Here is a 27133-nt window from a genome sequence, read left to right as displayed (position 1 = left end):
TTTTTTTTTCTTAGGAGAGGCTTAGTTAATGGACATTTTAAAAAGTATCCTTGAGCACCTACTATGTGCTTCACACAGTGTTTAATTTTTTGTTTGTTTGTTTCTTGAGTTTTAAAAGATGATGCTCCCATATAAATCATACACATAAGCATACCAAATGTGCATTTTCACCAATCAATTTTCAAATAGTATTGCAATAATGTCAAATATGGGGAATGTTAATGATAGGGAGTAGTTTAGGTTAACCATGAAAACCCTGGATTTAACAATCTTAACTTCCCAAATGTTTCCGGCCAGTTATACAGCTGCAATATAGTAGACATCTGCTATGAACTGAGTTATGTTAATAATATCATGCAATATTCTTTATAATTTTTTTTCATTTTTTGCACTGGTAATTCTGGAAGTTGGCATTTTACCAACAGCAATAATGAACATAAAAATATTTATGTGTATTTTTAATGTCATAATTCTTCGTTTTTTGAATGCTCTACAGCACACGTTTACTCTGAAATGACTCGCCTCGGCCATACTGAACAAGTTGCTTCTCCATTCTATTAACTTCTATTATATATATGCTAGAATATGTATATAAAACTGATATATCTGTAATATGAGTAATACATTATTTTATATGGTACTTAGAGTCTATATATACAAAACATAAAATATAGACTCTATATATAAAGTCAAAGAATATCTGCATTGCTAGAGCCACTAATAGACTATTTTACAAAGAAATTGGTGCTTTGCCAATTACTTTAAACCTTTGCTTTAATATTATCAGTTTTACTTAGAAACAGAATCTTAAAGTTGAAAGAGTCCTCAGAGAGAATATTGTTCAAAATTCTAATGACAGAAGTGAGAAAAGCAAGACCCTGAGAAATTAAGTGACTTACTTAAGTCCTACACATCTTCTCAGTAATAGACTTGAGGCTAAAGCTCAGGTCTGCAGAGTTCACTTATTCTTGTCTTGAAGAGGTTCATCGCTTTTTAATGTACATCTGGGGCTTGAATTTTTCATTTGTTGTTTGTTTTCTGCATAATACAAATATTATAGAAACACTTACTTTTAAATGCTTGTCAAGCTCAGAGGCTATTTAATCTGACCAAACCAAACTAGTATATTTATTTGATTCACACTATTTTTAAACCAACATTTAAAAATCAGAAGATTGCATATAAAAGTTCAGACTCTGAAAAAAAATCAGATCTGGCAACATTAGATACCTTATAATCACAAAAGTCAACCATATATGAATAGTACTTCTGCATGCATGCACACATACATGCAATTCCCAGTTCAAACCAGCTCTTTCCATTCACACAGGGAAGGCTAATATACCTACATAGCATCCTTACTCTTTTGCTGCAACCGAATCCTATAGGAATCGGGATTTTTCAGCTCCTTCTGCATTGATCTCTTTTTCCCTAATCTCCTAATTAAATCCATAAAAATAACCATAATCAATATCTTCTTTTGAACATTAGTAAGGAATTTCACATCAGCCAGTCTAGAAAGTCACTACTGAAAAAAGGGCTCTTTTTACTTTCTCTGCACTCCTGAATGGCCAGATTTGACCATCATTTATGCTCTCCTGAAGCTGTATTTCCAGGGTATTTTCTGTCCTTAGAGGAAAAGAAAGGCAGCATTATAAATAATGACATGCTTATTCCTCTGCGGCCAATTTTGTGGAGTTACATGAATGTCATAGCAGTGCATTCTGGCTAAGAACAACAACAACAAAAATCATTACTCATATTGCTCTCTAGATAGCATAATCATGTCAAAAACACTAAAATAGGAATCAATAAAATTAAAGTTGAAAAATCTGTGAAAATGGAGCAGAATCATTTCTGCCATTAGGGGCTGGATTTTACCAAATGCGAGATTTAATTTCTTTCATAATCACTGTAAACTTAGCTTCAAAAACTATTCTTTTTATCTCCAAAGCAACTTACTTCAAGCAAACTATCCACGAATGCAAGCTGTTATATGAAGCCAAAGAATTCTGAGAAAAGTGCAAATTAATGCCATACAAATGCACAGTTTCCCAATTTAAATGGCCCCTTAACTACTCAGGAATATTTTTGCTTTTCCTTAGTAAACTCTTTTCTTAGCTCAGTGTTCAGAGGGTGGGCTGAGTTCCCACCCTTTAATCATGTGTCTAGTCTTTCTGATGTGGAGCCCCCATCCTGGCATTATCTAGTGGTCCCACCCTTAGTCACCTCATTGCCAGAGACTAAGGTACATTCCAGAGGGGCTCCTAAATAACAAAAGACACTCCTATTGTTAAGAAAATTGCAAGAGCTTTAGGAATTCTGTGCCAGAAACTGAAAATAAAGACCAAATACATATTTTTATTATACCACTTATTCTTATTTTAGTATAGCACCATTCATTGCCATCTATCCAGTCATCACATGTTATCTCTTCGGGTTCTTAAACATTTCACTCCATTCTCTCTTCTCCATCTCCCCTACCACTGACTTAGTTCAAAATATAATGGGATTAAAATACAATTTTTTTGTGAATTTAGCACATAATTATTTTTCCAGGATCTCTTCTCTACATGCTCCAATCCATTTTTATTTGTGTTTATTTAGTTTTAAAACATAAAGTTGATTATATAGCTCATCCTTAACGCTTTCCCAATGCCTATATATAATGTACAACCCTTTACTTTAGCATAAAAATAACTTCATTATCTGTCTCCAGAACTGCTTTCCAGTGCCATCTCTTATCCTTCCCCTTATCTGCCCTTATTCCACTTGACCCCTTATACTTCTTTCAAATCCCTACTAAGTCATCTCAGTATCATGTCACATGCTATTTTAACTGGAATGCCCCTTTCCATCTTATCCCTTCTTATTGAATCTGAGAAAATCTAAATTATCCTTTAAATCCAAGTCAGGATGTAGCCTTCACTTAATATTCTCCCTCTAATTCCAAGCAGGTTGACTTCTCTGAGTTTCTATCATAAATATAGTATGCCTCTATTATAAGGCAATGCATAGAATTAAAATTATACTTCCCTAGACTTGTTTCACTTAGAGATAGGAACCATGTTTTATCAATTTTTTGTTTCTTCAGGGAATAGTAAAGTACATGGTACACAGGACAAACTAAATATACATTTGTCCAAGTTATTACCTGACATTTTTTTTTATTTGCCTTGTTGGCTAAGAAGCATTAAGTATTTGCTGTTTATAGAGATTTGAATGAGATGCAGGAGAGAAGAGTATAAGGACAGGGGGCATGTAAGAGAAGAAGTAGGACCATAGATATTAAAATAAAATTTAAGATGAAATGTTTCCTTTCAACAAGTGCTTAATAGTTTCCTCTTTTTTGATCAAGTGAAGGCTCAAAACTCTTAATATGTTTATTGAAAACCATGTTATCAGGCTAATTCTTTGTAAAAATAATTTAAAAAGTCATCAACACTAGAACTAATCAACAGATATTCTGTGGAGTGCATTTTATGTTTTTGCAAAAATATCCAAGGACTTCTAGCCTTCATATTATCTTTTAAAATAAAAGATTAAATCTTTTATAGTAAAATATTTAAAATAAAATATTAGATATCTTTTAAAATAAAATAAACGATCTAAATATTAGATATTATCTTTTAAAATGAAAGATTTAAAATAAAAGATTAGATACGGTCTTGTATCTCTGTACTATCAAAGCAACATTGAATTTTGGCTTTCAGTTAGTGTAGTTTTGAAAAGACTTATTGGACTTGTGTCTTTCTTTCTGAAATTCTGTTTCCAAAATTTGAAAAAAACAAAGTTTCTTCAAGGAGAAAAAAATGCCCAACAAGATGCTCATTAGAAGTGATGAAGTGATGCTCATTTTCTTTGTAGATCACGATGAATGTGCTATTTATGGCGCATGCAGCCAGACCTGCATAAATACACATGGATCCTATGCCTGCAGTTGTGTGGAAGGCTACATAATGCAGCCAGACAACAGATCTTGCAAAGCCAAAAATGGTAAGTTATCTCTTTTTTATTTTTTTGTCCTTCTAGAATTTCTTACTTCCTTTGTAGTTCCTTTTCACTGGAAATCTAGTACAGTAATATGCACTTGGAAGAAATAGATTTTTTTCTTCATTTTAACTCAATGATCCATTCCTAAAAATCCAGAGCAGTTATTTCAGTTGTCACCAATCAATACAAAACTCCTTCCACTACAGAAGTTCTAGTTTGAAAAACCTGTTCAAAAGAAATGGATTAATTGACTTATCCATCTCTCTCCTGGACTATGCAATATATTCCTAACTGGTTTCTTTGAAATCTTGCTTTCCCACCAAAATCACACTCAACATGAAAAGTGATCTACTAAAATATAAACCAAATCATGTCATTCTCTTGCTTAAAATCTCCCAATTACTTTCACTCCTCTTCAGAATAAAATCCAAACTTCTCACAAAACGTGTAAGGACCTAATAATGTTCTGGTATCATTTATCTTTCCCATCTCACTGATTGCTACTCTCTTTGTTCATTACACATCAACTTTGTGCTTCTTCAACAACATTGCTCTTATCTTGAAGTCTTTCCTTGCTGTTTTGTTTGCCTGCAATGCTTTTCCTTATGATATTCACATTCTTACCATTCAAGTCTTAGCTAACTCAACATTCAGAATGACCTTCACTAACCATTCTGCTAATAGTATATACCCTCTCCATTGCTCTTATTTCCCAATTTTATTTATGTGTTTCTACTCAATCACTAGATGATTTTTCATTTTAATTTTCTTTATATCTTTATTCCTTATTTGATAAGAACTCATAAATATTTGCTTATCATCTGATTTCTCCAGAATAATGGAAGTGTTATGAGAGTATTGGAACTTGTTAGTTTTGATTACTGTTATTTACTGAGTTCCGATCATATCCTGGAACACATAGGTACTCAATGAATATTTGTCAAAGCAAGGAAGGTAGGAGGGAAGGAAGGAAACAAGGAAAGAAAAGAAAAAGAAGGAAGAACTTCTCTTTTTGGTTAAAATTACTAATATCAACACCACTTTGAGTAAAATTTTTTAGTAATTTTTTTTAGTAAATTCAAGTGTTTGAATTTCATGTTTCAAAACTGTTCCTTTTACCTGTGCCTGAGAATAAAGCCTATAGTTTCTACACAGCATGCAACCTATAGCAAATATTGATGATTTGTGAATGAAATAGCATTGAGATGTGCTACTAACAATAGGATAATGATAATTTTTCTGTGGGCTGAATTAAGAATAATACAAAGAAATTCACATCCTATTCTTTTTTTTTTACTTTCAAAAAAAATCTGGTTTCATCTGATGAATGTTCAAATTATGATGTTTTGATAAATTAATGAATGTCCCCACCCTTTTTTTTAAGATTTTATTTATTCACAAAAGACACAGAGAAAGGCAGAGACACAGGCAGAGGGAGAAGCAAGCTCCATGAAGGGAACCTAACATGGGACTCCATCCCAGGTCCCCAGGATCACGCCCTGAGCTGGAGGCGGCTCTAAACTGCTGAGCCACTCAGGCTGCCCCCCACCCTCTTTTATTAGCGATTCGAAAATTAAGCATGGATGGGATTCTCTTTTCCCAAGCCAGATTGAGCAAAGCATTGGATTTGTCAGTAAACTGCCATAGCCATCTCCCTTTAGAACTTAACCCCATGCTATACTTTTTTTTTAATATTTTTTTTAATTTTTATTTATTTATGATAGTCACAGAGAGAGAGAGAGAGGGGCAGAGACACAAGCAGAGGGAGAAGCAGGCTCCATGCACCGGGAGCCTGATGTGAGATTCGATCCGGGGTCTCCAGGATCGCGCCCTGGGCCAAAGGCCGGCGCCAAACCGCTGCACCACCCAGGGATCCCTCATGCTATACTTTTAACAATTTCCCTGAGATAGTGTGTTCAATTATTTACAAATCATATATGTATACCAAATTAGAAAGAACTTCTTTTACTTCTTAGTTTACTTCTTTAAATTACTGACTTGGTTTATAGAGCCCTATTTATGTTTCAGGGGCAATCCTTGAGAAAAATTAAGTCAGGTTGCCTGTTCTTTTTCTCTACTACTGAGAGTTCTGATTTAAAATATTGATGGGCTAAATAAGTAGAAGGCTTGTTCTTTGCTGTTTATATTGATCCACACAATATTGCTGTGGCTATACAGGGATAGTGTAATGTGATAAACCCTATACAGTGGTACTTCCTTTCTTTCTACACAGAGAAAGTATCTGCCAATAACAGAATGTAACCAGAGAGGGATGGTACATGATAATGTAATACTGCATCAAGGAGATTTAATGACTCTAGAATTGATCAAGGAGATTTAATGACTCTAGAATTGATTGTCCCCCATATGGGACACCTGGGCGGCTCAGCGGTTGAGTGCCTTCAGCTCAGGGCATGATCCCAGGATCCAGGGTGGAGTCCCATATCAGGCTCCCTGAGAGAACCCTACTTCTCCCTCTGCCTATGTCTCTTCCTCTCTCTCTCTCTCTCTCTCTCTCTGTGTTCCTCATGAATAAATAAATAAATCTTTAAAAAAAAGGTAATGGGGGATCCCTGGGTGGCGCAGTGGTTTGGCGCCTGCCTTTGGCCCAGGGCGCGATCCTGGAGACCCGGGATCGAATCCCACGTCGGGCTCCCGGTGCATGGAGCCTGCTTCTCCCTCTGCCTGTGTCTCTGTCTCTCTGTCTCTCTGTGACTGTCATAAATGGATGAAAATTGAAAAAAAAATACCTTTGAAAAATCCTTCTATTTGTCTATTAAAAAAAAAAAAAAAAAAAAAAAAAAAAAGGTAATGGAACATATAAAAGCCTACACCTCTTGGTCACTGGCTTGATGACAGTATTGGTCTACAGAGTTTAAAAAATACGGTTTTTATGGAAATGTTCCTAGGCTTTGTAGTTTTAGAAAAATGAGTTGCTAGTAATATAGTAATGGCACAAGCCTAGAACATATACTTACTAATTCTAAAGGTCACATAGATATTTGAACCAATGTATTCATACAAATTTGAAAGGGAAACTATCAGCTCTGCTTTAGCTTTCTCAAATTGTTAACAAATAAACCAGAAGATATTTTGGATTAGTTATATGTAAAATGTTATTTAACACATCAACCTTACATTTTGTGGCAATTTTTTCATACTTTGGTGTTGCCATAACTGATGGGTGCTAAGAAAATGTTTTAAATTCAATCACATTTATCTTAAAATTTTGCCAGTCCTCCTTTCCATTACCTGGCTGCTTAGATTGGCCCCTCTTTTTTCTTCCTCTGCAATCGAACCCTACTGGACTCTAGAACCTAACTTTTACTCCAAGTCAAGCCAGACTTCCAGGCATCTTAGAAGTTGGGAGTATCGAAAACTATGGGACGTTCAAATGGGCTGGCTCAGAACAGTGGATGTGTATAAAAGATCAATAGGCTTTAGAAAAACATATTTAAAAAAAAAGGAATATCAAACTCAAAGGATACAATGAGAATCTAGAACTAGACTCAGGAGGGTTCTGCAAAGGCCTTACAAGAAGATAGATGAGAAAATAGAAAGATTCTTAGGAGAAATAGCCTTTTATGTGAAGACAGAGAGAGCCAGTCAATTGGCCTGGAAGCGGCTTGTAAATTTCAGCACAGAATGATATTGTGGTCACTCCCCAATTGTTCACTCTAAAACTTGCCTCGGGGTCTTGTTTTCAATATAATAACTGATAGTAATTAGGGAAATTAATTGATTAGATAAGTTCATTGATTATCCCTCCTTTGTAACATAATTCTGAATCCGAAAAAAGTCACAAGCCTTAAGAGTACCTTTAAGAAATAATTCTAATAAGGGGGAGGGGATTTTCAGCACTGGCAGATGGGGGGAAGGAATTGATATTAGGCAGGAAGCCTTTTCATTCTTGTTAATTCATACAATGCAGACAAACTCTTTTCTTTTCTAGCCTTTGTAAGATTGACCTGACTACTGAAATGTAGAATCAATCATTCAGGGTTGGGAGGAACTCAAAGGTAATCTAGTCCAGTTATCATTTGATATCAAAATTTTGAAATGGAAGAAAATTTACAATGTACATTTAAAAATAATTTTAATGAGTACTAGATCATAATGTGTAAGAGGATACATACTAGAATATGACTGTCATATTGGAGTGTTCATAACTGGAATGGGACACACATTTAAAGCTAGTGATTTTTTAATTAAACATTAGGGTTTGTCATTTGAAAAAAATGTTTTAAAAATAATCATTAGAATATCTATATGTACCAGTAGGACTTCCTGTATATTCTTTATACTTTTTTTTAGATTAGAGTTCTAAAGAGTTGTCATATCTTAAAATGAAGTTTTTTTTTTTTTATTTAATTTGTCTTCTTTTAATTGATTTAGACCAATTTTGATGTAGAGATATCTATTAAATGTATGCACCCAGAGCTAACAGTGGGCTTTTGCAGAACCTGTAAAAATGAAAGTAATGGCCAAGAATGTCTAACTTACAAACTGTTGCCAGTTTTACTCCCAATAAATTCAGGCTCATTGGACTGTACTTTTCAGTCTCCTAACTACTTGCTGAAGGCAGGCACTTAACCCAGTTTACAATTCTGCAGGACCAGTAGGACTCTACTGATTGGACTAAAGCAGTCCTAGGATAAAGAGCACTAAATAATTACATGCTCATCAGTGTAGAGGCACTGCAATAAGTGGCACCATGAGAGAGAGTGTGTACCTCTTTGCCACATAGCAACTATAGTAGTGAGAAAAGGGAGCCCATTAAATAACTTTAGGATTCTATTACAGTTTATACTGTGCTATTCACTGATTGGAATGATGGCCCCGGCTTGTCTGTGCTTAGAATTTCCCATCCCCAAGTCCACTGTGGTCATTAGCCGTGGTTTTTTATACAGGTTGGGTCCAAATTAGAATTGATCTTTGTTTCTACTCTCCGTAGTCTAGTAACGTGCAAAGTAATAATTATATATATTTTAAGACGAGAGATGTATTATTGGTCCTAAATCGCCTGCTTGTGACCAGAGTACAGATTTCAATAGTTTTTTCGAAGCTTCCATAGACCTCAGAAGATGAATTACAAGATATCCTTTTTTTAAAACCATTTTCAGATCATTGCCAAGTCCCGCTAAGGTAATCGTGTCGACCTGCATTATTTTTGTAATATATGTCAGCGATGGTAAAAATGAAAAAAAAAAAAACATTTAGGGAATGGTGTTAGAAATACAAATCATAATCCCTGTAATCGGTGGAAGCACAACCCTAGACAATGCTAGGGAGAATTTTCATACCACTCACTGTTATCTTTGCTGTAATTCTTAAAAAGAAAGAGAGAAAGGAAACAAAATACGATGTCCTATGGCTCCTACATGTAACCTCCAACTCTATTATTATCTAATGTATATTTTAAAGTTTTCTTTTAGAGGGCAGAGGAACCATTCATGGTTTTCTGCCAGGAGTGGTTCTGCTTGTAGGGAGAATAGGCAGATGCCTGTACAGAGAAGGAAGAGTTCTTTGATTAGAGTATCAGAGTAACAGTCCCTCGAAATGCTTGGAATTCAGTTATTGCAGTATAATTGCCTCCCTCTTTTTCTTTCTTTGTTAACAAAGCACTCTATTTTAAAATGTGAGTATTCTTAGAATAGGTGACACAGTAAGTCTTAGTAACCTTGATAATTTATGAGACTAGTGGATCAGATCTGTTTCAGTATACCATCTGGCTAAGAATGGCTTCCTGCAGAATGAAAGGTGATTATGTCTTGACATATGAAGATTCACTATTCATAGTTTTTACTATTTTTAGGGAGTCCAAAGGTATAGTTTCTGAACAATTTGTCATTTTATTGAGACATAACTGAGAATGGCATTTGATGACATGATGGTATATGAGACTTTGGGGTAGGAGTGAGCTTAATGGACCATAACCATAGTAACCCAGATTTGTTGTTCTTTACTCAGACAACTATGCACGGAGGAAATTATAGACACTATGGCAAATAGTAAATGGCAGAGAAGTAGCTCAGTGTCTAGAACAGAGTATGGAGTATGTGCTTGGTGAATGGTTTTTGTGTGTGTGTGTGTGTGTGTGTGTGTGTGTGCTTTAAGCAATTTTGTGAACATTCAGGAAGCAGAATTAGGGGACTGGGATTTTGAATATTAATAAAAGAAATGTGAAAAGGCTGGAAGAGATTAAAAAAACAGTGGAGTATTTTACTAGTTTTATCCTGTTATTCAGGGCTCATGAAACCTTTGCCATAGTATTGACATTGCAGTGGTTTGGGAAGATGTGCATAATCTCCACAAATGTGACCTCTCCCCCAAGGCCTTCCTCAGATAAACATGTAAACCTAGTGTGCTTACTATGCAGATATAGTTGCAGAACAAGCTACTGTGCCTGCAATTGAGCAGTATTGCCTAAGTCTCTGTCCTAGAAAAACACTAAAACTTCACAGGGTGCCTTTGAAAACCTAGCCCTGGCCATTGAATATATTTCTCTATTTCCTGGACTCTTCATATCCTACATCTTTTCTGGCTCTTTACTTAGTTGGAAATCACATTCCATGACAGAACAAGACAATGATTTCTGAAAGACTTTCCATTACTCAAATATCACATTTTTTTTTCCACCCAGACACTCTTAATGAGTATGCTGTGTTAAGATATTAAAGTACTCATGAATATTCTATGTGTGTTTTTCTGTTTTGTTTTTGTTTTTTTAAATTTATTATTATTATTTTTTACTAGAGGGCATTACTGTCACAGTCTAGTACCTTTCTTGACATCATAAACAGAAAATGTAACCGTGGTGTCTTATGTGTCATGACACCTTTGATTTATCGAGAGTTTAGGAAAATATCAGACACAGAAAAAAAAATGCATGTCTCCCATTTGCTTTACTAGTTAACATCATAGCTGCAATCTTGCTAAGGACTACTTTGTATGGGTTTAAAGAATCATAGGGCCACATTTATGGGCTCTAGATTTGACAATTGATAAAATTTATTTTTATAACTGTATTTATTTATACCTATACAACATAGGTATAAATTTCTATCCTACTATTTTATTTTTTGTAGAATAGCTATGGAACTATTAATTAAATTCTCAATTTAGAATAAGTGATGGGTCGTACATGCTCTCCAATTAACTCTCTTTTTTGTCTCAAAACTGGACGTATAATGAAAATAGAAAACAAATGAGGCACATATAAATTCATAAAAATTACAAGTTGTTTAATTTTAAGATGAGGCCAGGATGTACATATGTATGTAACTCCTCTATTACTTTGTTTGGGAAAAGTAGAAGTATATAGCTATTAAAATCCTCAGGGAAATAATAAAGCTGAGAAAAAGAGAATATTTTGTCCTTTCTAATAAGAAAAAAAAAATCGGAGTGCCTTCAAGGCATCCTCTGCATCAATAGCAATCAACAAGGAAATAACCACAGTTAGGGAATACCTCTCAGGCACTCCTCCCCCTAGAGTCCATACTAGTCCTTGACTTTGAGGACTGATATCCTGCCTATTCTCCTGAGTCAAGCCTTTTAGAGTTATTTTAGTCCTGAGAAAAGAAAATTCATTGTACTGGTTGCATCTTTTGAATGTGTGTGACCATTTCTTCTTAGCACGAGGACTCACAGAGCCTCCATCGGAGCTTTCCCTGACAGATAACACTTGCCAAATTATTAGATAAATTATATCTTAATAATCTTTAGAAGTTTAGAACAGCATACCATCAAATTTCAAACAATATACCTAGTAAAGTAGCTCGAAGTTTGGTATAAAATCACTATTGAGTACTTAGAACTAATTTGTCTTTTTAAAAGCAAAGCAGAAAATCGGTGTCTTAACTCTAGGTTGTATGTTTATATCCTTTGGCAACCCTGTCAGAAAACAGTGAAATACTGTTTTATAAGGGCTTTTTCCTTCCCTGACTCCAGATAATGAATTTTCATATATCTACCTACTTTCTCCTTATTCTAACATTATGATTTTTATTTCATATTTACTTGAGAAAATAGAAGTAACCAAAAGAGTACTTTCTCACTGTGAACTTTATTAAACCTACCAATCTGTCTGAATCTAGAACTAAATGTTCCATCTTTGTCTCACCTGAATGGAAAAATACACTGCACTCTCATCTAAGGCCAATCCTTTTAATTGTGCATCAATTCCATCTTCTCTCGTCTATTCAAGAATTAGACTTGTGTAATTGCCTGATCTGTTCCTTGAATCATTAGTATTTTGACTTCTGATGGATGATTTCCATAAGTCTACAAGCTTGTTGTCTTTACAAACAAAAACAACAAAAGACAAAACAACTTTCCTTAAACTGATAGTCCTCTTCAGCTACCCTTCCATTTTTCATTTCCCTGCATAGAGAAACTCACAAACTCACAGAAAGGATTTTCTACTTTCTCTACTTCCTCTCCTTCTGTTTTGAACCCACTTTACTTGGTCTTACATTCTTATGAGTCACTTACATCTCTACTGTCAGAGTTACCAGTGACGACCTGTTGCCTAATTACTCAGTCATCAATTCTTAGCACACAATTGATCCTTGTCTCCTCCAAGAATACTTTCTTTTTTAGAATAGTACATTTTAGAGTTTTCCTTAGCTGACTAGGATTTTTTTTCTGTTTATTTTGCTGCATTATCCTCATTATTTTTGACGTGACCTCCTTCAGTTCTTTGGACAGCTCTTCCTTTATTGATTTCCTAAGTACTCTCACTCTCATACTGTATCACAGCTTTAAAAATAGAGCCTCTTCCATGGTTTTATAAAGCATCTAGAGACTGAGGCTCGTAAGTTATCATCATTAGCCCTGACTTCTCTGTTGAACACCAAACTCATTTGAATGTTAAAATCCAATTCAATATCTCGTCTGAAATTTTAACAGGAATATCAAACATTTTGTGTCCCAAAGTCTTGATTCTCTCCTCAGACAGTAGTATATGTCACCCTCCACCCAGTTGTTCAAGCCAAAAGATTGGAGTCATCCTTGACTCCATTATTTCTCTCAAACTGTTTCAAACTTTTAAGAGCATTCTGAATTGGACTACTCTCTTTAAGAAGCAGCCTGCATCCCAATTACTATCAATGCTTTATCTTTCTACATAGAATTTATTAGTGCAAACAATATTAAATAGTATTTGTTTGCTTGTTGTCTGCTTTGTTCACTAAAATGTAGGCTCTCTGGAAACAGGGATTTTATAGTTTCAATAACTGCTACATCCCTAGCATCTAGAGCAGTACCTGGCATAAGCTAGCCATGTTCAGAGAGATATTTGTTAAATGAATAAACATGCAAATAACTAAAACAGTCTTTTCTTTTTGGGGGACAAATAAAATGTGGCTTTTTTTAATAGACTCATTCTTTAAAACAAGAACTATTTATGAATAGGAGTTACTTAAATGCAATTTTAAAATGATCCAATATATTATGTTTTCAAGTCAATGATTAACAATTTATAACTTAGAAGGACATGTGTAGATTGAGAAAAAAAAAAAAACGTGTTTCTAGGGATGCCTGGGTAGCTCAGCAGTTGAACCTCTGCCCTTGGCCCAGGGTGTGTTCCTGGAGTCCTGGGATCGAGTCCCACATCAGGCTCTGTCCATGGAGCCTGCTTCTCTCTCTGCCTATGTCTCTGCCTCTGTCTCTCTCTCTGTGTCTCATGAATAAATAAATAAATAAGTCTTTAAAAAAGTGTTTCTATAGCTAAAGTAGTTCTTATTTCCTATAATTAGAAAGATGATGAAGAGATTTGAAAGTAGCCACCTCTCAGTAACTTATGTTAATTGACATCCCTGGACCATCTGCTACTTCTAATATTAATGTAATGACCTAAAATTTAAATAAATTATCCTTTGAGCATTTGAAATTTACTAATATAACCCTTTAGTTATCAATTAAATGTCTTTCACTTTCCTGATTGAAAATCACTGTGTTATTTATTTCATTTTACTTATTGAAACTAGAATATACTATCATTCTTATGTGCGAAAATTCAGTGAAACACCTTTAGAAACATTAGAGACTCCCTGTTGAAGCATTTTTCCATGTGTCATTCATTTATTGAATGCTGAACATATGCCAAGTAAAGCCTTCCAGATAATAGGAGAAATACTTCCTTGCTCTGATAGACTAGTTCTTTAAGAAACAAAGAAATTGTGAGAGCTGGTCATTTGCAAAATGAAATGCTTTTTTGTGTACATGGTGCAATATTATTGACTTTAATTGTTTTGTAAAATTATCCTTATTCCTCAGAAACAGAATATCTCATTGCTTTTCAATCACCACCTTTCAAATCAAAATATACTCTAAATGAAGATACTTGCATTTCAGTAATAAAGTGTAAATAACAAAAAGTTAAAACTGTTTAGAAGTCTATCGTTAATGCAGGTAGATAAGTAGTTTACCTGATGAGTTTTTATAATGCCAAAGATAAGATTACAAAACACGACACTATGCTAATAATATGCCAACACTAAATTCATCATCATCTCTTAGAACTGACTCTACTTTCCTATTTCTTTTAAATAACACTTATTTTCCTCATCACCCAACTAAAATTTCTGCATAATCTGGACTCCATATCCCTCCTTGTCTATAAAATTTAGAACTTCTACTTCATTACATGAATCCATCTCTACTGAGGAAGTCAAAACCACCTATTTTAGGTTTTTATTACCTATTTTCAAAGAAATTAAAATAGCATTTCTATATCAGTAATCCAGATATCCAATGTCAATATCCCACAATTGTTTTTTTAAATTTGCATTGCTTTTTCGCAATTAAAAATAAGATTAAATAACAGTGTATATTCATAAAATGGAGAACCTAATATGCCCTGAGTATTATCTGGGGCTTACATTTCTTCTGATGATGTCAGTTTCCAATAGGAATGTTGGCACACATGGCCATTCTTTCTTTTTGCACTGCATCAATCTAAACAGGAACAAAGCTACCTTTTCCTTTCCCCTAACTCCTTTCCAACGTCACTCCAGAGTGCTACCACCAATGCAATATGTATACAAGATTTTTACATATTTATTACCTTATTGTTGGATAGAATTATACTATAACACTTAAAAAAATATTTTTATTTATTTATTTATTTATTTATTTGAGAGAGAGACAGACAGACAGACAGAAAGAGCATACTAGTGGGGGTGGGGCAGAAGGAGAAGCAGACTCCCCACTGAGCAGGGAGCCCAACTGGGGCTTGACACCAGAACTCTGTGATCATGACCTGAGCTGGAGGCAGATGCTTCGCTAACTGAGCCACCCAGGCACCCCAGAATTATACTATATACTACTTTAAAAGTAAAAGTGAAAACAATGTAAAAAGTTCAGTGGGAAACCCACCCATTATATTCTACTCACCCATATAGTATTCTAAGAATCATTTCCAGCTTTGATCTTAAAGCACAGTTTTGATCACATTATACTTTCTAAAATGTACACTGGTTTCTCATTACAACCCAAATTAAAAATAAGTTTATCACCTTGATGTTCAATGAACTGTTTATACAGTCTTTCCTCAAAATACTTTTTCACCTACTGTAAACTCTGAGTTTGAATCCAGTTCTTTTCACTAAGCAGCAATGAGATCTTAAGCAAGTTGCTTAAATTCTATGTAACTTCATTTTCTTATCTATAAAATGTGGTTAATATTAGCACCTGATTAATAGATATGTTGTGAATAAACTAATAAATACAAAGCATGCATTATAGTATCTGACTCCTAAGATATACTCAAAAGGGGCTAGCTTTGTTACTGTCATTATGAAGTATTTCACCATTCATATATACTGTACCCTCCAGAAAACTGGAAACTGAGATCACTACTTCCCAACATATTCTAGTTTTTCCAATATCTATGCTTTCATCAAAACCACTTGTTTCACCTGCATTTGCATCCCTACATTTCAATAACCGTTTCTCCATTAAGGCAAAGCTGAGATCAAATGCCATTACCATTAAGGGATTTTTGACACTATTAAACAGATAATTCTTATTCTATTTGTGTTGCTGTAACAAAATATCACAGTCTGGGTGGCTTATGAACAATTAGTTCTCAGAGTTCCAGTGTCTAGGAGTCTGAGATCAGGATGCCAGGATGGTCTGGTGAGGACTACTGCGTCAAAGACCTACTGTATTCTTACACGGTGAAAGGGGCTAAGCATCTCTGTGGAGACTCTTTTAAAAGGTATTAATCCCATTCATGAAGCCTCCACCTTCATGACTTAAGTCTCTCTCAAAGGCCTCCCCCTTTAATACCATCACTTTTGGTGGTTAGGATTTCAACATATGAATTTGGGGGGACATGAACATTCAGACCATAACAAATATAGCTAACCATTCTTTGAAACACAATCCACTATCTATCTTTTATAAAAGGTCTCAAACTTGACTTAAAAAATATAGACCTTTGTATATACATCTTAATCTTTCTGCTAGATTATATTTTTCTTGAAGGCGTATGTTTTACTGATCTCCTTCAGATTCTAGTTGGGTACCTTAGACCTATAAATACTAAATAATAAAATAAACATACAATAAATAAAGCATTTTCATACAACTAATAGTTTAGCATAAATACATTGTGACAGTAAAAGTAGTGCTAAGATAAATTATAGCAGAGTTATAGCAATATGCATTTTTTTACTTAGCTCAATACTTATTTTTTTAAAAGATTTTATTTATTTATTCATGAGGGATACAGAGAGAGAGAGGCAGAGACATGGCAGAGGAAGAAGCAGCCTCCCCACAGGGAACCCAATGTGGGACCCGATCCTGGATTCCAGGATCCCTCCCTGAGCTGAAGGCAGATGCTCAACTGCTGAGCAGTTTTTGTTTTTGTTTTTGTTTTTTACATTTTTTTATACATTGTCTTACTCTGACTCTTCATTTTATATATTTTACATGTGAGACATTATTTAACTCTTATCCAGTTGAACCTGAGACTCTTTTTGTCTTTTGTTTTTTCATCTTAGACTCAACACTGAACTTCATTCAGTGGAGATAAATGATCTTTGACTCAACACTGAACTTCATTCAGTGGAGATAGATGTTCAGAATTATGGGGAAATTAGAACACAATGTAACTAATTAATGAACATGTATACATATATATATATATATATATATATTTCATGTATATACATTTGTTCTAACAAATATTTATTAGGCTTATATTTATTTGTAAATACCTGAATCCAAAATTCTAATCACGTAAAAAGAAAATAGCTGAACTAATATTCTTAGAATTGAATGGAAGAAAAAGTTTAAAGGAAATCTTAAAAATAAGTTTTATTCACTCTGACAACACTCATTTAGCATCAGCCATCTGTCAAAATCATATTGTTTAAAGTATATACATATACATTTAGTATATTCTTGACTATGAGAGGATAAGGATATATTTGCAAGGATGTGGTTATAGTGGCTTAGAATTTAAATAGTCATTTTTATGAATCTAGTTAGATGAGCTTCTTTCTACTTCCAAGTTTCTCTTTTTAATTCACAGTTTCCTAATCAGTCTTCAAAAATTGTAGTACTGATTAATATAACATATATGATAGGAAAAATATTTTCAGATCATACAGAGCATAAATACACATCTTCCTAACTGTTAGGGGGAGAAAATACCTATTTTTAATGCTGTTGACATATGGTGAATGGTGAAGAAGATGAGGACAATTTTCCTCCCCCAGCATGACTCGATTGACAGCCTGTTGGGGAGGTTTACTCAAGCTGAATCTTCATTCCCTAAGTTAGAATATTCATTGAATGCTTTCTTATGCTTTGAACTCTTCTATATGGAAAGTTAGAATTTATTACTTCTAAGTGTTGATATAGATATTCCTTTGACTAAAGTCATATAATGTACTTTCCGACTATTCCTTTGGGAAGACTGTCCACTGACTCTAAACATGACATTTTTAAAGAACATCATGTTTATTCTGGTCAGATTTTTATCCTCATTACCCAAGCTAATGGTACTCTTTCACTGACATGTAGAAACTCAAGGTAATGATGCACACTGGAAATCAGACACAGTTGAGGTTGAGGCAAATTATCTATGCAGGCTTTCATGAAGTAGAACAAAAACAACAACAACAAAAAAAGGTTTATATCCTTAGCCTGATTATTTTGTGGATTCTTGTGTTTCTCAGGCTTCTTCCTACCCCCATAAGTAGGCCTTATGTTATTTGTGTATTATCACAGTTAATAATTATCTTAGACTCATAAGTATTATTTCAGTGAAGCACATTATAACTAACAAGTATCTTACTTCCAGTATGTCATGTGAATTTTGTGTCATTATCAAATCAGACTACATCCAATTATGAAGCATCTGACTTTACTTTTCTGTTTATCAGAAGGTATAAAGTCAGTAGTTCTAATGTTTTGTATTAGAAGAGTCAACGGATTCACTCAAAAAGCAACTACAAAAATCAAATAGATTGATCAGTTATGTCAAGTAAGCATTGTCTGTGTTGACCATTAATTCATTTTCATCTCATTTTCTAAGGGGAATCAGTGTTCCTTCATATTCTAGCCTCATTCCAAAGAATGCTTATTACATAACTACATTTACTGACTAGTAACCAGTTACAAAATTATTGTCTACATCTGGACTTCTCATAAAGCTTGGAAGCAAAGAAGCTTTCAGTAGTGGTTCACTTTTTATGTGAGTCAATTTCACTAAAGATAGTTTCAATTGTCAAATGAAGACAGTAAGCACCAACAGACTGGCAGTATATCTTTGTTAACCTGATAACACAGCCATCTAAGATCCCTTCATAACCTGAGAAATCTATGATCCAGCAGGTTTCAGAAGTGCTAAGATCAACTCGAAAACAACAGAGCTAGGAGTGTTGAAAAGGGACCAGATCTGGACTTCCAAATTAGGGAAAGGTGAAGGCAAGCATTACATAATTCAAGATGGCTTGAAGAAGTTAAGAGAGAAGCCAACTAGTTATCCAAGCTATGATGTGATCCCTTGACAAGGTTATGTCAAGCAGAGATAATTCACAATTTTACAAATTCTTCTTAGAGAACTCTTTATCGTGGAAATGATCTCAGAGTTTTTCAGACTTCCTTTTGTTGAGCTAATTAATTTTATAATCTCATTGAGAATTTTTGTTGTTTGTTTGTTTGATGTTTTTATTCAGTCAAAAACTTCTAGTGTCTTTCTGAAGGTAGAGAATTTTATGCCTCAATTGGGTTCATTTCTTAGGGGATAAAAATCCAAATAATGTTCTGAGTAAAACACAAGGAACCTGATTTGTAGGGCTTGCAATTCTCACAAAGTAAAGGGGTTAGAGAAGTCTTCACCAGAAAGTTTACATTAAAATAATACCCGAAAGGAGGCAAGTATGTCAGGCATCTGATATATGGGAGTGATTACTCTAGGAGCAAGGAAGAGCCCCTGAGATGGAAGCTTATTTGGCTTGTTGTTCAAGAAACAGTAAGAAGGGCAGGGTGTCTGGAGGGAGATGACAAGGGTGAGAGTAGTAAGAAGATAAAGGAAATGAGGTCAAACAGGTAATGAATATAGATTATAGAGGGCTTTAGCGGCCATTATAAAGGCTTTGATTTTTACTCTGATTGGAATGGGAGCCTTTTGAGGAAATGGGAAAAAGATTGACTTGATTGACACTAGCATTTTACAGGTATAACTCTGCCTATTGTGTTGAGATAAAGAGGAGGAGGACACTGATGAAAGCAGAGAAACCAGTTAGAAGGCTCTTGGAATGATCTAGTTGACAGATGATGGCAGCTTGGAGCCAGTTGGTACTAATAATCCCTGATAAGAGGCGGGATTACTGATATGTTCGGCATCAGAATCAAGAGTACTTACTGATACTTTGTATGTGGCACAGAAAAAAAGAGGAATCAAAGATTTCCAAATATTTCTTATATCCTAATTAGCAAAACATCTACTCTGATTATGACTGTATAGCTAACCTCTTTCAATATTAATTTTACATGAAATTTTACTGTTACCTTTAAATCTTAACAAGTATTGAAATTCATCAAAAACTCAATAATCCTAACACAAGCAAAGATGAATTATTCTAAAAGTGATATTGAGCAAATTTCTTTTACCTCTACAGTCTTACTTTCCTGACTTTAGAGAAGAAACATGGAAAGAAATGGCTCAGTAATCATAATCTAGGCATTAAGGGAATGTGAGTTGGTCAAGGAGTCAGTATGGCTGAAGTTACAGGTGTTGTTTGTATGGGTCCCTGGGCTTTGCATGTTCCATTCCAGAAAATCCATTTCTGTTTCATACATCCACCTCAAAAAAGCATGCCCTTGTTCACAAGGGAAGACTATAAAACTGTATGGAGAGGTCAGTCCAGAACCATCCTCATTGTTGAAACAAACAAACAAACTTCCCCCCATAAAAACAAACAAAACAAAACAAAACAAAACAAAACAAAACAAAACAAAACAAAACAAAAAAACTCACCGAACTTACTTTATCAACAATGAAACTTACTTTATCAACAGTGAAACTAAATAGCATTTACACAACACATTGCAACTAAGAATACAAATGTTCAGTAGACTATGTTTTCTTTAGAGAAGTGAACTGAAATATATATAGTTATCACTTATATATATATAGAAAAGTGATAACTTCTGACATGGTAGGAAGGCAAAAAAAAGAGGTGGGGAGAGGAGCCATGGCAAGCCCAGCAAACTGGGCCCAGAAGCAAAGCCAAGCTGAGGCATATATAGGAATTATTTTTTAAGGCTTCTCTGTATTAACTTTATTATTTTTTAATTATTTTCTTTGTTTTTAAAATTTAAATTCAATTTGCCAACATATAGTATAACACTAGGGCTCATCCCATCACCTGCCCTCCTTAGTGCCTATTACCCAGTTACCTCATCCCCTTGCCTACCTCCCCTTCCACAACCCTTTGTTTCCCAGAGTTAGGAGTCTCTCATGGTTTGTCTTCCTCTCTAAGTTTTCCCCACTCAGTTTCCCTCCTTTGCCTTTTAAACCCTTTTACTATTTCTTATATTCCATATATGAGTGAAACCATATGATGATTGTCCTCCGATTGACTTACTTCATTCAGCATAATACCCTCCAGTTCTATCCATATTGAAGCAAATAGTGGGTATTCATCCTTTCTGATGGCTGAGTAATATTTCATTGTATACATAGACCATATCTTCTTTATCCATTCATCTGTCGAAGGACATTGTGGCTCCTTCCACAGTTTGGCTACTGTGGACATTGCTGCTATGAACATTGCGATCAAGTGTCCCAGCATTTCACTATATCAGTATCTTTGGGGTAAATACCCAGTAGTGCAATTGCTGGGTTGTAGGGCAGGTCTATTTTCAACTCTTTGAGGAACTTCCATATAGTTTTCCAGAGTGGCTACACCAGTTCGCAATCCCACCAATAGTGCAAGAGGGTTCCCCTTTCTCCACATCCTCTCCAACATTTGTGGTTTCCTGTCTTGTTAATTTTCACCATTCTCACTGGTGTGAGGTGGTATCTCATTGTGGTTTGGATTTACATTTCCCTGATGGCCAGTGATGTGGAGCATTTTTTCATGCGCTTGTTGGCCATGTTTATGTCTTCTTTGGAGAAATGTCTGTTCATGTCTTCTGCCATTTCATAGCTCGATTGTTTGTTTCTTAGGTGTTGATTTTGATAAGTTCTTTATAGATCTTGGATACTAACCCTTTATCTGATATGTCATTTGAAAATATCTTCTCCCATTCTGTTGGTTGCCTTTCGGTTTTGTTGATTGTTTCCATTGCTCTGCAGAATCTATCTATGAAAAACGCTTGGGACTTAATGAAGTCCTAATAGTTAACTTTTGCTTTTGTTTCCCTTGCCTTCATATATGTGTCTTGCAAGAAGTTGTGGTGGCCAAGTTCAAAAACGTTGTTGCCTGTGTTCTCCTCTAGTATTTTGATGGATTCTTGTCTCACATTTAGATCTTTCAACCATTTTGAGTTTAACTTTGTGTATAGTTAAGAGATTGGTCCAGTTTCATTTATCTGTATGTAGCTGTCCAATTTTCCTAACACCATTTATTGAAGAGACTGTCCTTTTTCCAGTGGATATTCTTTCCTGCCTTGTTGAGGATGAGTTGACCATAGAGTTCAGAGTCCATTTCTGTGTTCTCTATCCTGTTCCATTGATCTGTGTGTCTGTTTTTGTATCAGTACTATGTGGTCTTGATGATCACAGCTTTGTAGTACAGCTTGAAATTAGCCATTGTGATGCTACTAGCATTGGTTTTCTTTTTCAATATTCCTCTGGCTATTTGGGGTCTTTTCTTATTCCACACAAATCTTAAGATTATTTGTTCCAACTCTGTGAAGAAAGTCCATGGTATTTTGATAGGGATTGCACTGAATGTGTAAATTGCCCTGGGTAGCATAGACATTTTCACAATATTTATTCTTCCAATCCATGAACATGGAATGTTTTCCCATCTCTTTATGTCTTTCTTAATTTCTTTCATATGTTTTCTGTAGTTTTTAGAATATAGATCTTTTACCTCTTTGGTTAGGTTTATTCTTAGGTATCATATGGTTTTGGGTGCAACTGTAAATGGGATGGGATTGATTCCTCAATTTCTCTTCCTTCAATCTCTTTGTTAGTGTACAGAAATGCCACTGATTTTGTATCCTGCCATATTGCTGAATTACTGTATGAGTTCTAGCAATCTTGGAGTGGAGTCTTATGGGTTTTCTACATAAAATATCACATCATCTGCAAAGATGGAGAGTTTGACTTCTTTACCAATTTAAATGCCTTTTATTTCTTTTTGTTGCCTGATTCCTGAGGGTAGGACTTCTAGTACTATGTTGAATAGCAGTGGTGAGACTGGACATCCCTGTCGTATTCCTGATCTTAGGGGAAAGGCTCTCAGTTTTTCCCCATTAAGAATGATATTTGCTGTGGGCTTTTCACAAATGGCTTTTATGATTTTGAAGAATGTTCCTTCTATCCCTACACTTTGAAGAGTTTTAATCAGGAATGGGTGCTGTATTTTGTCAAATGCCTTCTCTGCATGTATTGAGAGGATCATATGGTTCTTGTTATTCTCTTGTTGATGTGATCTATCACGTTGGTTGTTTTACCAGTGTTGAACAAACATTGCATCCCAGGGATAAATCCCACTTGGTCAAGGTGAATTATCCTCTTAATGTACTGTTAGATCCTAAAACAGTATCTTGTTGAGAATTTTTGCATCCATGTTCATCAGGGATATTGGTCTCTAATTCTCCTTTTTGGTGGGATCTTTGTCTGGTTTTGGGATCAAGGTAATGCTGGTCTCATGGAAGAAGTTTGGAAGTATTCTCTCCCTTTAATCCTTTGAAACAGTTTTAGTAGAATAGGTATTTCTTCTTGAAATGTTTGATAGAATTCCCCTGGGAAGACATCTGGCCCTGGACTTTTGTGTCTTGGGAGTTTTTTGATGTCTGCTTCAGTTTCTTCACTGGCTGTTGACCTGTTCAGGTTTTATGTTTTTCCCTGTTCCACACTTGGTAATTTGTGAGTTTCCAGAAATGCATCCATTTCTTCTAGATTGCCTACTTTGTTGGCAAATAGTTGCTCATAACACATTTTTAAAATCTTTTGTATTTCCTTGACATTGGTTGTGATCTCTCCTCTTTCATTCATGGCTTTATTAATTTGAGTCTTTTTTCTTTTTAATGAGACTGGCGAGGCGTTTATCTATCTTATTAATTCTTTCTTTTTTTTTTTCTTATTAATTCTTTCAAAGGACAAGCTCCTATTTTTGTTGATGTGTTCTGCAGTTCTTCTGGTCTCTATTTCATTGATTTCTGCTCTAATTTTCATTATCTCTCTTCTTCTGCTTGGTGTAGGCTTTATTTGCTGTTCTTTCTCCAATTTCTTTAGGTACAAGGTTAGCTTGTGTATTTGAGTTTTTTCCAATTTTTTAAGGGAAGATTGAGATCTATTTCCCTCTTAGGACTGTTTTAGCTGTATCCCAAAGATTTTGAATGGTTACATTCTCATTTTCATTAATTTCCATGACTCTTTAATTATTCTCTAATTTCCTGGTGACCCATTCATCTTTTAGTAGGATGCTCTTTGACCTCCATGTTTGAGTTTCTTCCAAATTTCTTCTTATGATTGAGTTCTAGTTTCAAAGCATTGTGGTCTAAATATGCAGGGGACAATACCACTCTTTTGGTATCCTAATCATGTAAACTTGAGAAGACTGGGTATGCAGTTGCATTAGAGAGGAATGTTCTGTTATATATCTGTGAAGTCTGTTTGATCCAGTGTATCATTCAAAGCCCTTGTTTCTTTAGTGATGCTCTGCTTAGAATATCTGTCTTTTGCTGAGAGTTCTGTGTTGAAGTCACCTACTATTAATGTATTATTAGGTAGGTATCTCTTTACTTTCATTATTAATTGATATATTTGGCTGCTCCCACATTAGAGGCATAAATATTCATAATTATTAGGTCTTCTTGTTGGATAGACCCTTTAGGTATGATATATTGTCCCTCTTTGTCTCTTATTATGATCTTTGGTATCTAATTTATCTGATATGAGGATTACCACCCCACCTTTCTTTTGAGGACTATTTGAATGGTAAATGGTTCTCCACGCCTTCATTTTCAGTCTGGAGGTATCCTTTGGTCTAAAATGAGTCTCTTGTAGACATCATATATATATAGGTCTTGCTTTTTTATCCAGTCTGATATCCTGTGTCTTTTGATGGGATCATTTAGTCCATTTATATCAGAGTAACTATTGAAAGATATGAATTTAGTGTCATCATGATACCTATACAGTCCATGTTTTTGTGGATTGTTTCTTTGGGCTTCCTCTTTCTTTTGCAGGGTCCCCCTTAATAATTCTTGCAAAGCCAGTTTGGTGGTCACATATTCTTTCAGTTTCTGTCTATCCTGGAAGCTCTTTATCTCTCCTTCTATTCTGAATAATAGCCTTGTTGTATAAAATATTCTTGTTTGCATTTCTTCTCATTTAGTACCCTGAACACATCCTGCCAGCCCTTTCTGGCCTTCCAGGTCTCTGTGGAGAGGTTTGCTACTAATCTGATATTTCTCCCCTTGTAAGTTACGAATCTCTTGTCTCAAGCTGCTTTAAGAATTATCTCTTTATCTTTGTAATTTGCAAGTTTCACTATTAAATGTTGAGGTGTTAAACGTTTTTTGTTAATATGAGGGAGGGACTCTTTGTCTTTTCCATCTGAATGCCTGTTCCCTTCCCCAGATCCCTTTTCTCAGCTATGATTTGTTCAAATATACTTTGTGGTTATATATATATATATATATATATATAGTCATATATATATATATGGTCATATATATATATATATATATATGGTCATATATATATATATATATTCTGGAACCCCAATAAGATGAATATTATTCCTTCTCAAGCTATCATTTATTTCCCTAAGCCTTTCCTTGTGGGTTCTTGTTTTTCTCTTTTTTTCCCCTCAGCTTCCTTCCTTTTCATCAACTTGTCTTCCATGTCACTCACTCTCTCTTCCACCTTGTTAATCTTAGCAGTTAGAGCATCTAGTTTAGACTGTATCTCAGTTAAAGTATTTTTAATGTTGGCCTGATTAGAAATTAATTCAGCAGTAAGAGAATCCCTAGAGTCCTTTATGCTTTTTTCCAGAGCCACCCATAATTTTATAATTGTACTTCTGAATTGTATCTTTGATGTTGTGTTTAAATACACATCCAGCAATTCTGTTGCAGAGAGTATTACTTCTGTTTTTTTTTTTTCTTTTGTGAATTATTCCTTCTAGTCATTATGTCCAGTGCAGAGTGGCTGTATGAGCAAACAGTCAAGAATATCAACCATGACCTATGTAAAATAGACCCTAGGTAATTCTGAAGATTTCAGAGACTAGAAAATAAAAAAAAAAAGAAGAACAGAAGAAAATAAAAGGACCACTAAAGTGAAAAACAAATTTTAAAACAAATTAAAAATAAAACAAAAACAACAAAACCAAAAAAAGGGAGTGGGTGGTGAGAAAGTGCTGGTGGAGACAGAATATAGTGTCCCCAAGGGGACGTAGAGAGTTATCCTCTTGGTTCTCAGTGTATTTTGTTCTGTATGTTAGCAGATGCTCAGTCCCAAATTTATAAAAACCAGAAAAACTTATATAGAGACCCAACATTGGCCAAAAAAAAAAAAAAAAAAAAGAAAGAAAGAAAGAAAGAAAGAAACAAGATAAAAGAGTGGAGCAGAATGGTAAGAATGAGATTATAGTCTCACAGAATGAACCAACAAGGTGTTACACCTGGTTCTGGGTGTATTATGGTCCATGTGTTAGAAGGTACTAACTTCCACCATTATAAAACACAACAAGACAGAAAATTAAAAAAACAAAAAACAAAAAACCATTACTTGTACATCTACCAAAATTAAACTGAATACGTTGAAGGGAATCCAAAAATGAAAATTATAACTAAGACATGTAATTGTAGAAAAATGAAAATCAAAAAGGAAAAAGCTTCAAAAAATGAAGAGTTTGTAAATATTATAGTTAAGGCAGGAAAAGAGAAAAAATATTGGAAATTTTTAACCTGAAATATAAACAAATTGTAATGAAAAAAAACCTCTAGTTCTATATACTATTTTCCCTCAGTCCTGGAGCTTTCCAGTGCTGCTTGGTCAGTGAACTTGGTCTTCCCTTATTCCTCCAGCAGTTCTTCTGCAGTTGGGGTCTGTTGTACTGATTCTTGGGTGTCTGTGCCAGGGCAAAGCTGTCCCTTCTCTTATTGGGTTCTGGGCTCATATGAGCTGTTTATTCTTTGCAGCTTTGTTCTAGAGGTTCTGCCTCTTCCAGGTGAAAGGCAAAAAGAAGGAAAAAAATTAAAAATGGCGATGGGCATATCTTCAGCTCTGGAGCCAATTGCTTCCCATTAGTACCGAAACACAGTCTTCCAGTCCACAATGGCCTAGATATTCCTGTGGGCAGGCACAGGTGCACTGATCTGCATAAATTGAAGGTCACCCATTGACGGGAGAATCTCACTGTCCTGTGCCCTCCCATGTCTGCCTCTCCTGAAGGGCATGGTGGATAGCCAGGCTTGTCTGCTTCAGTGC

The 27133-nt window shown here is 34.9% G+C and overlaps 1 protein-coding gene across 1 annotated transcript in view; it reads left to right on the top strand.

Annotated features, from left to right (window-relative positions):
* LRP1B (LDL receptor related protein 1B) overlaps nucleotides 1-27133 on the top strand; it is a 1815754-nt gene that overhangs the window by 839864 nt on the left and 948757 nt on the right. The window contains exon 5 of the mRNA XM_041739937.1: nucleotides 3868-3996. Coding sequence (XP_041595871.1) covers nucleotides 3868-3996 — 129 coding nt within the window. The remainder of the gene's footprint in view (nucleotides 1-3867; nucleotides 3997-27133) is intronic.

Source organism: Vulpes lagopus, chromosome 24, assembly GCF_018345385.1.
Source record: "Vulpes lagopus strain Blue_001 chromosome 24, ASM1834538v1, whole genome shotgun sequence".
In the NCBI taxonomy this organism is placed as follows: Eukaryota; Metazoa; Chordata; class Mammalia; order Carnivora; family Canidae; genus Vulpes; species Vulpes lagopus.
Note: the sequence above shows the minus strand (reverse complement) of the source record. Positions and strands in the feature narration are given on the sequence as shown.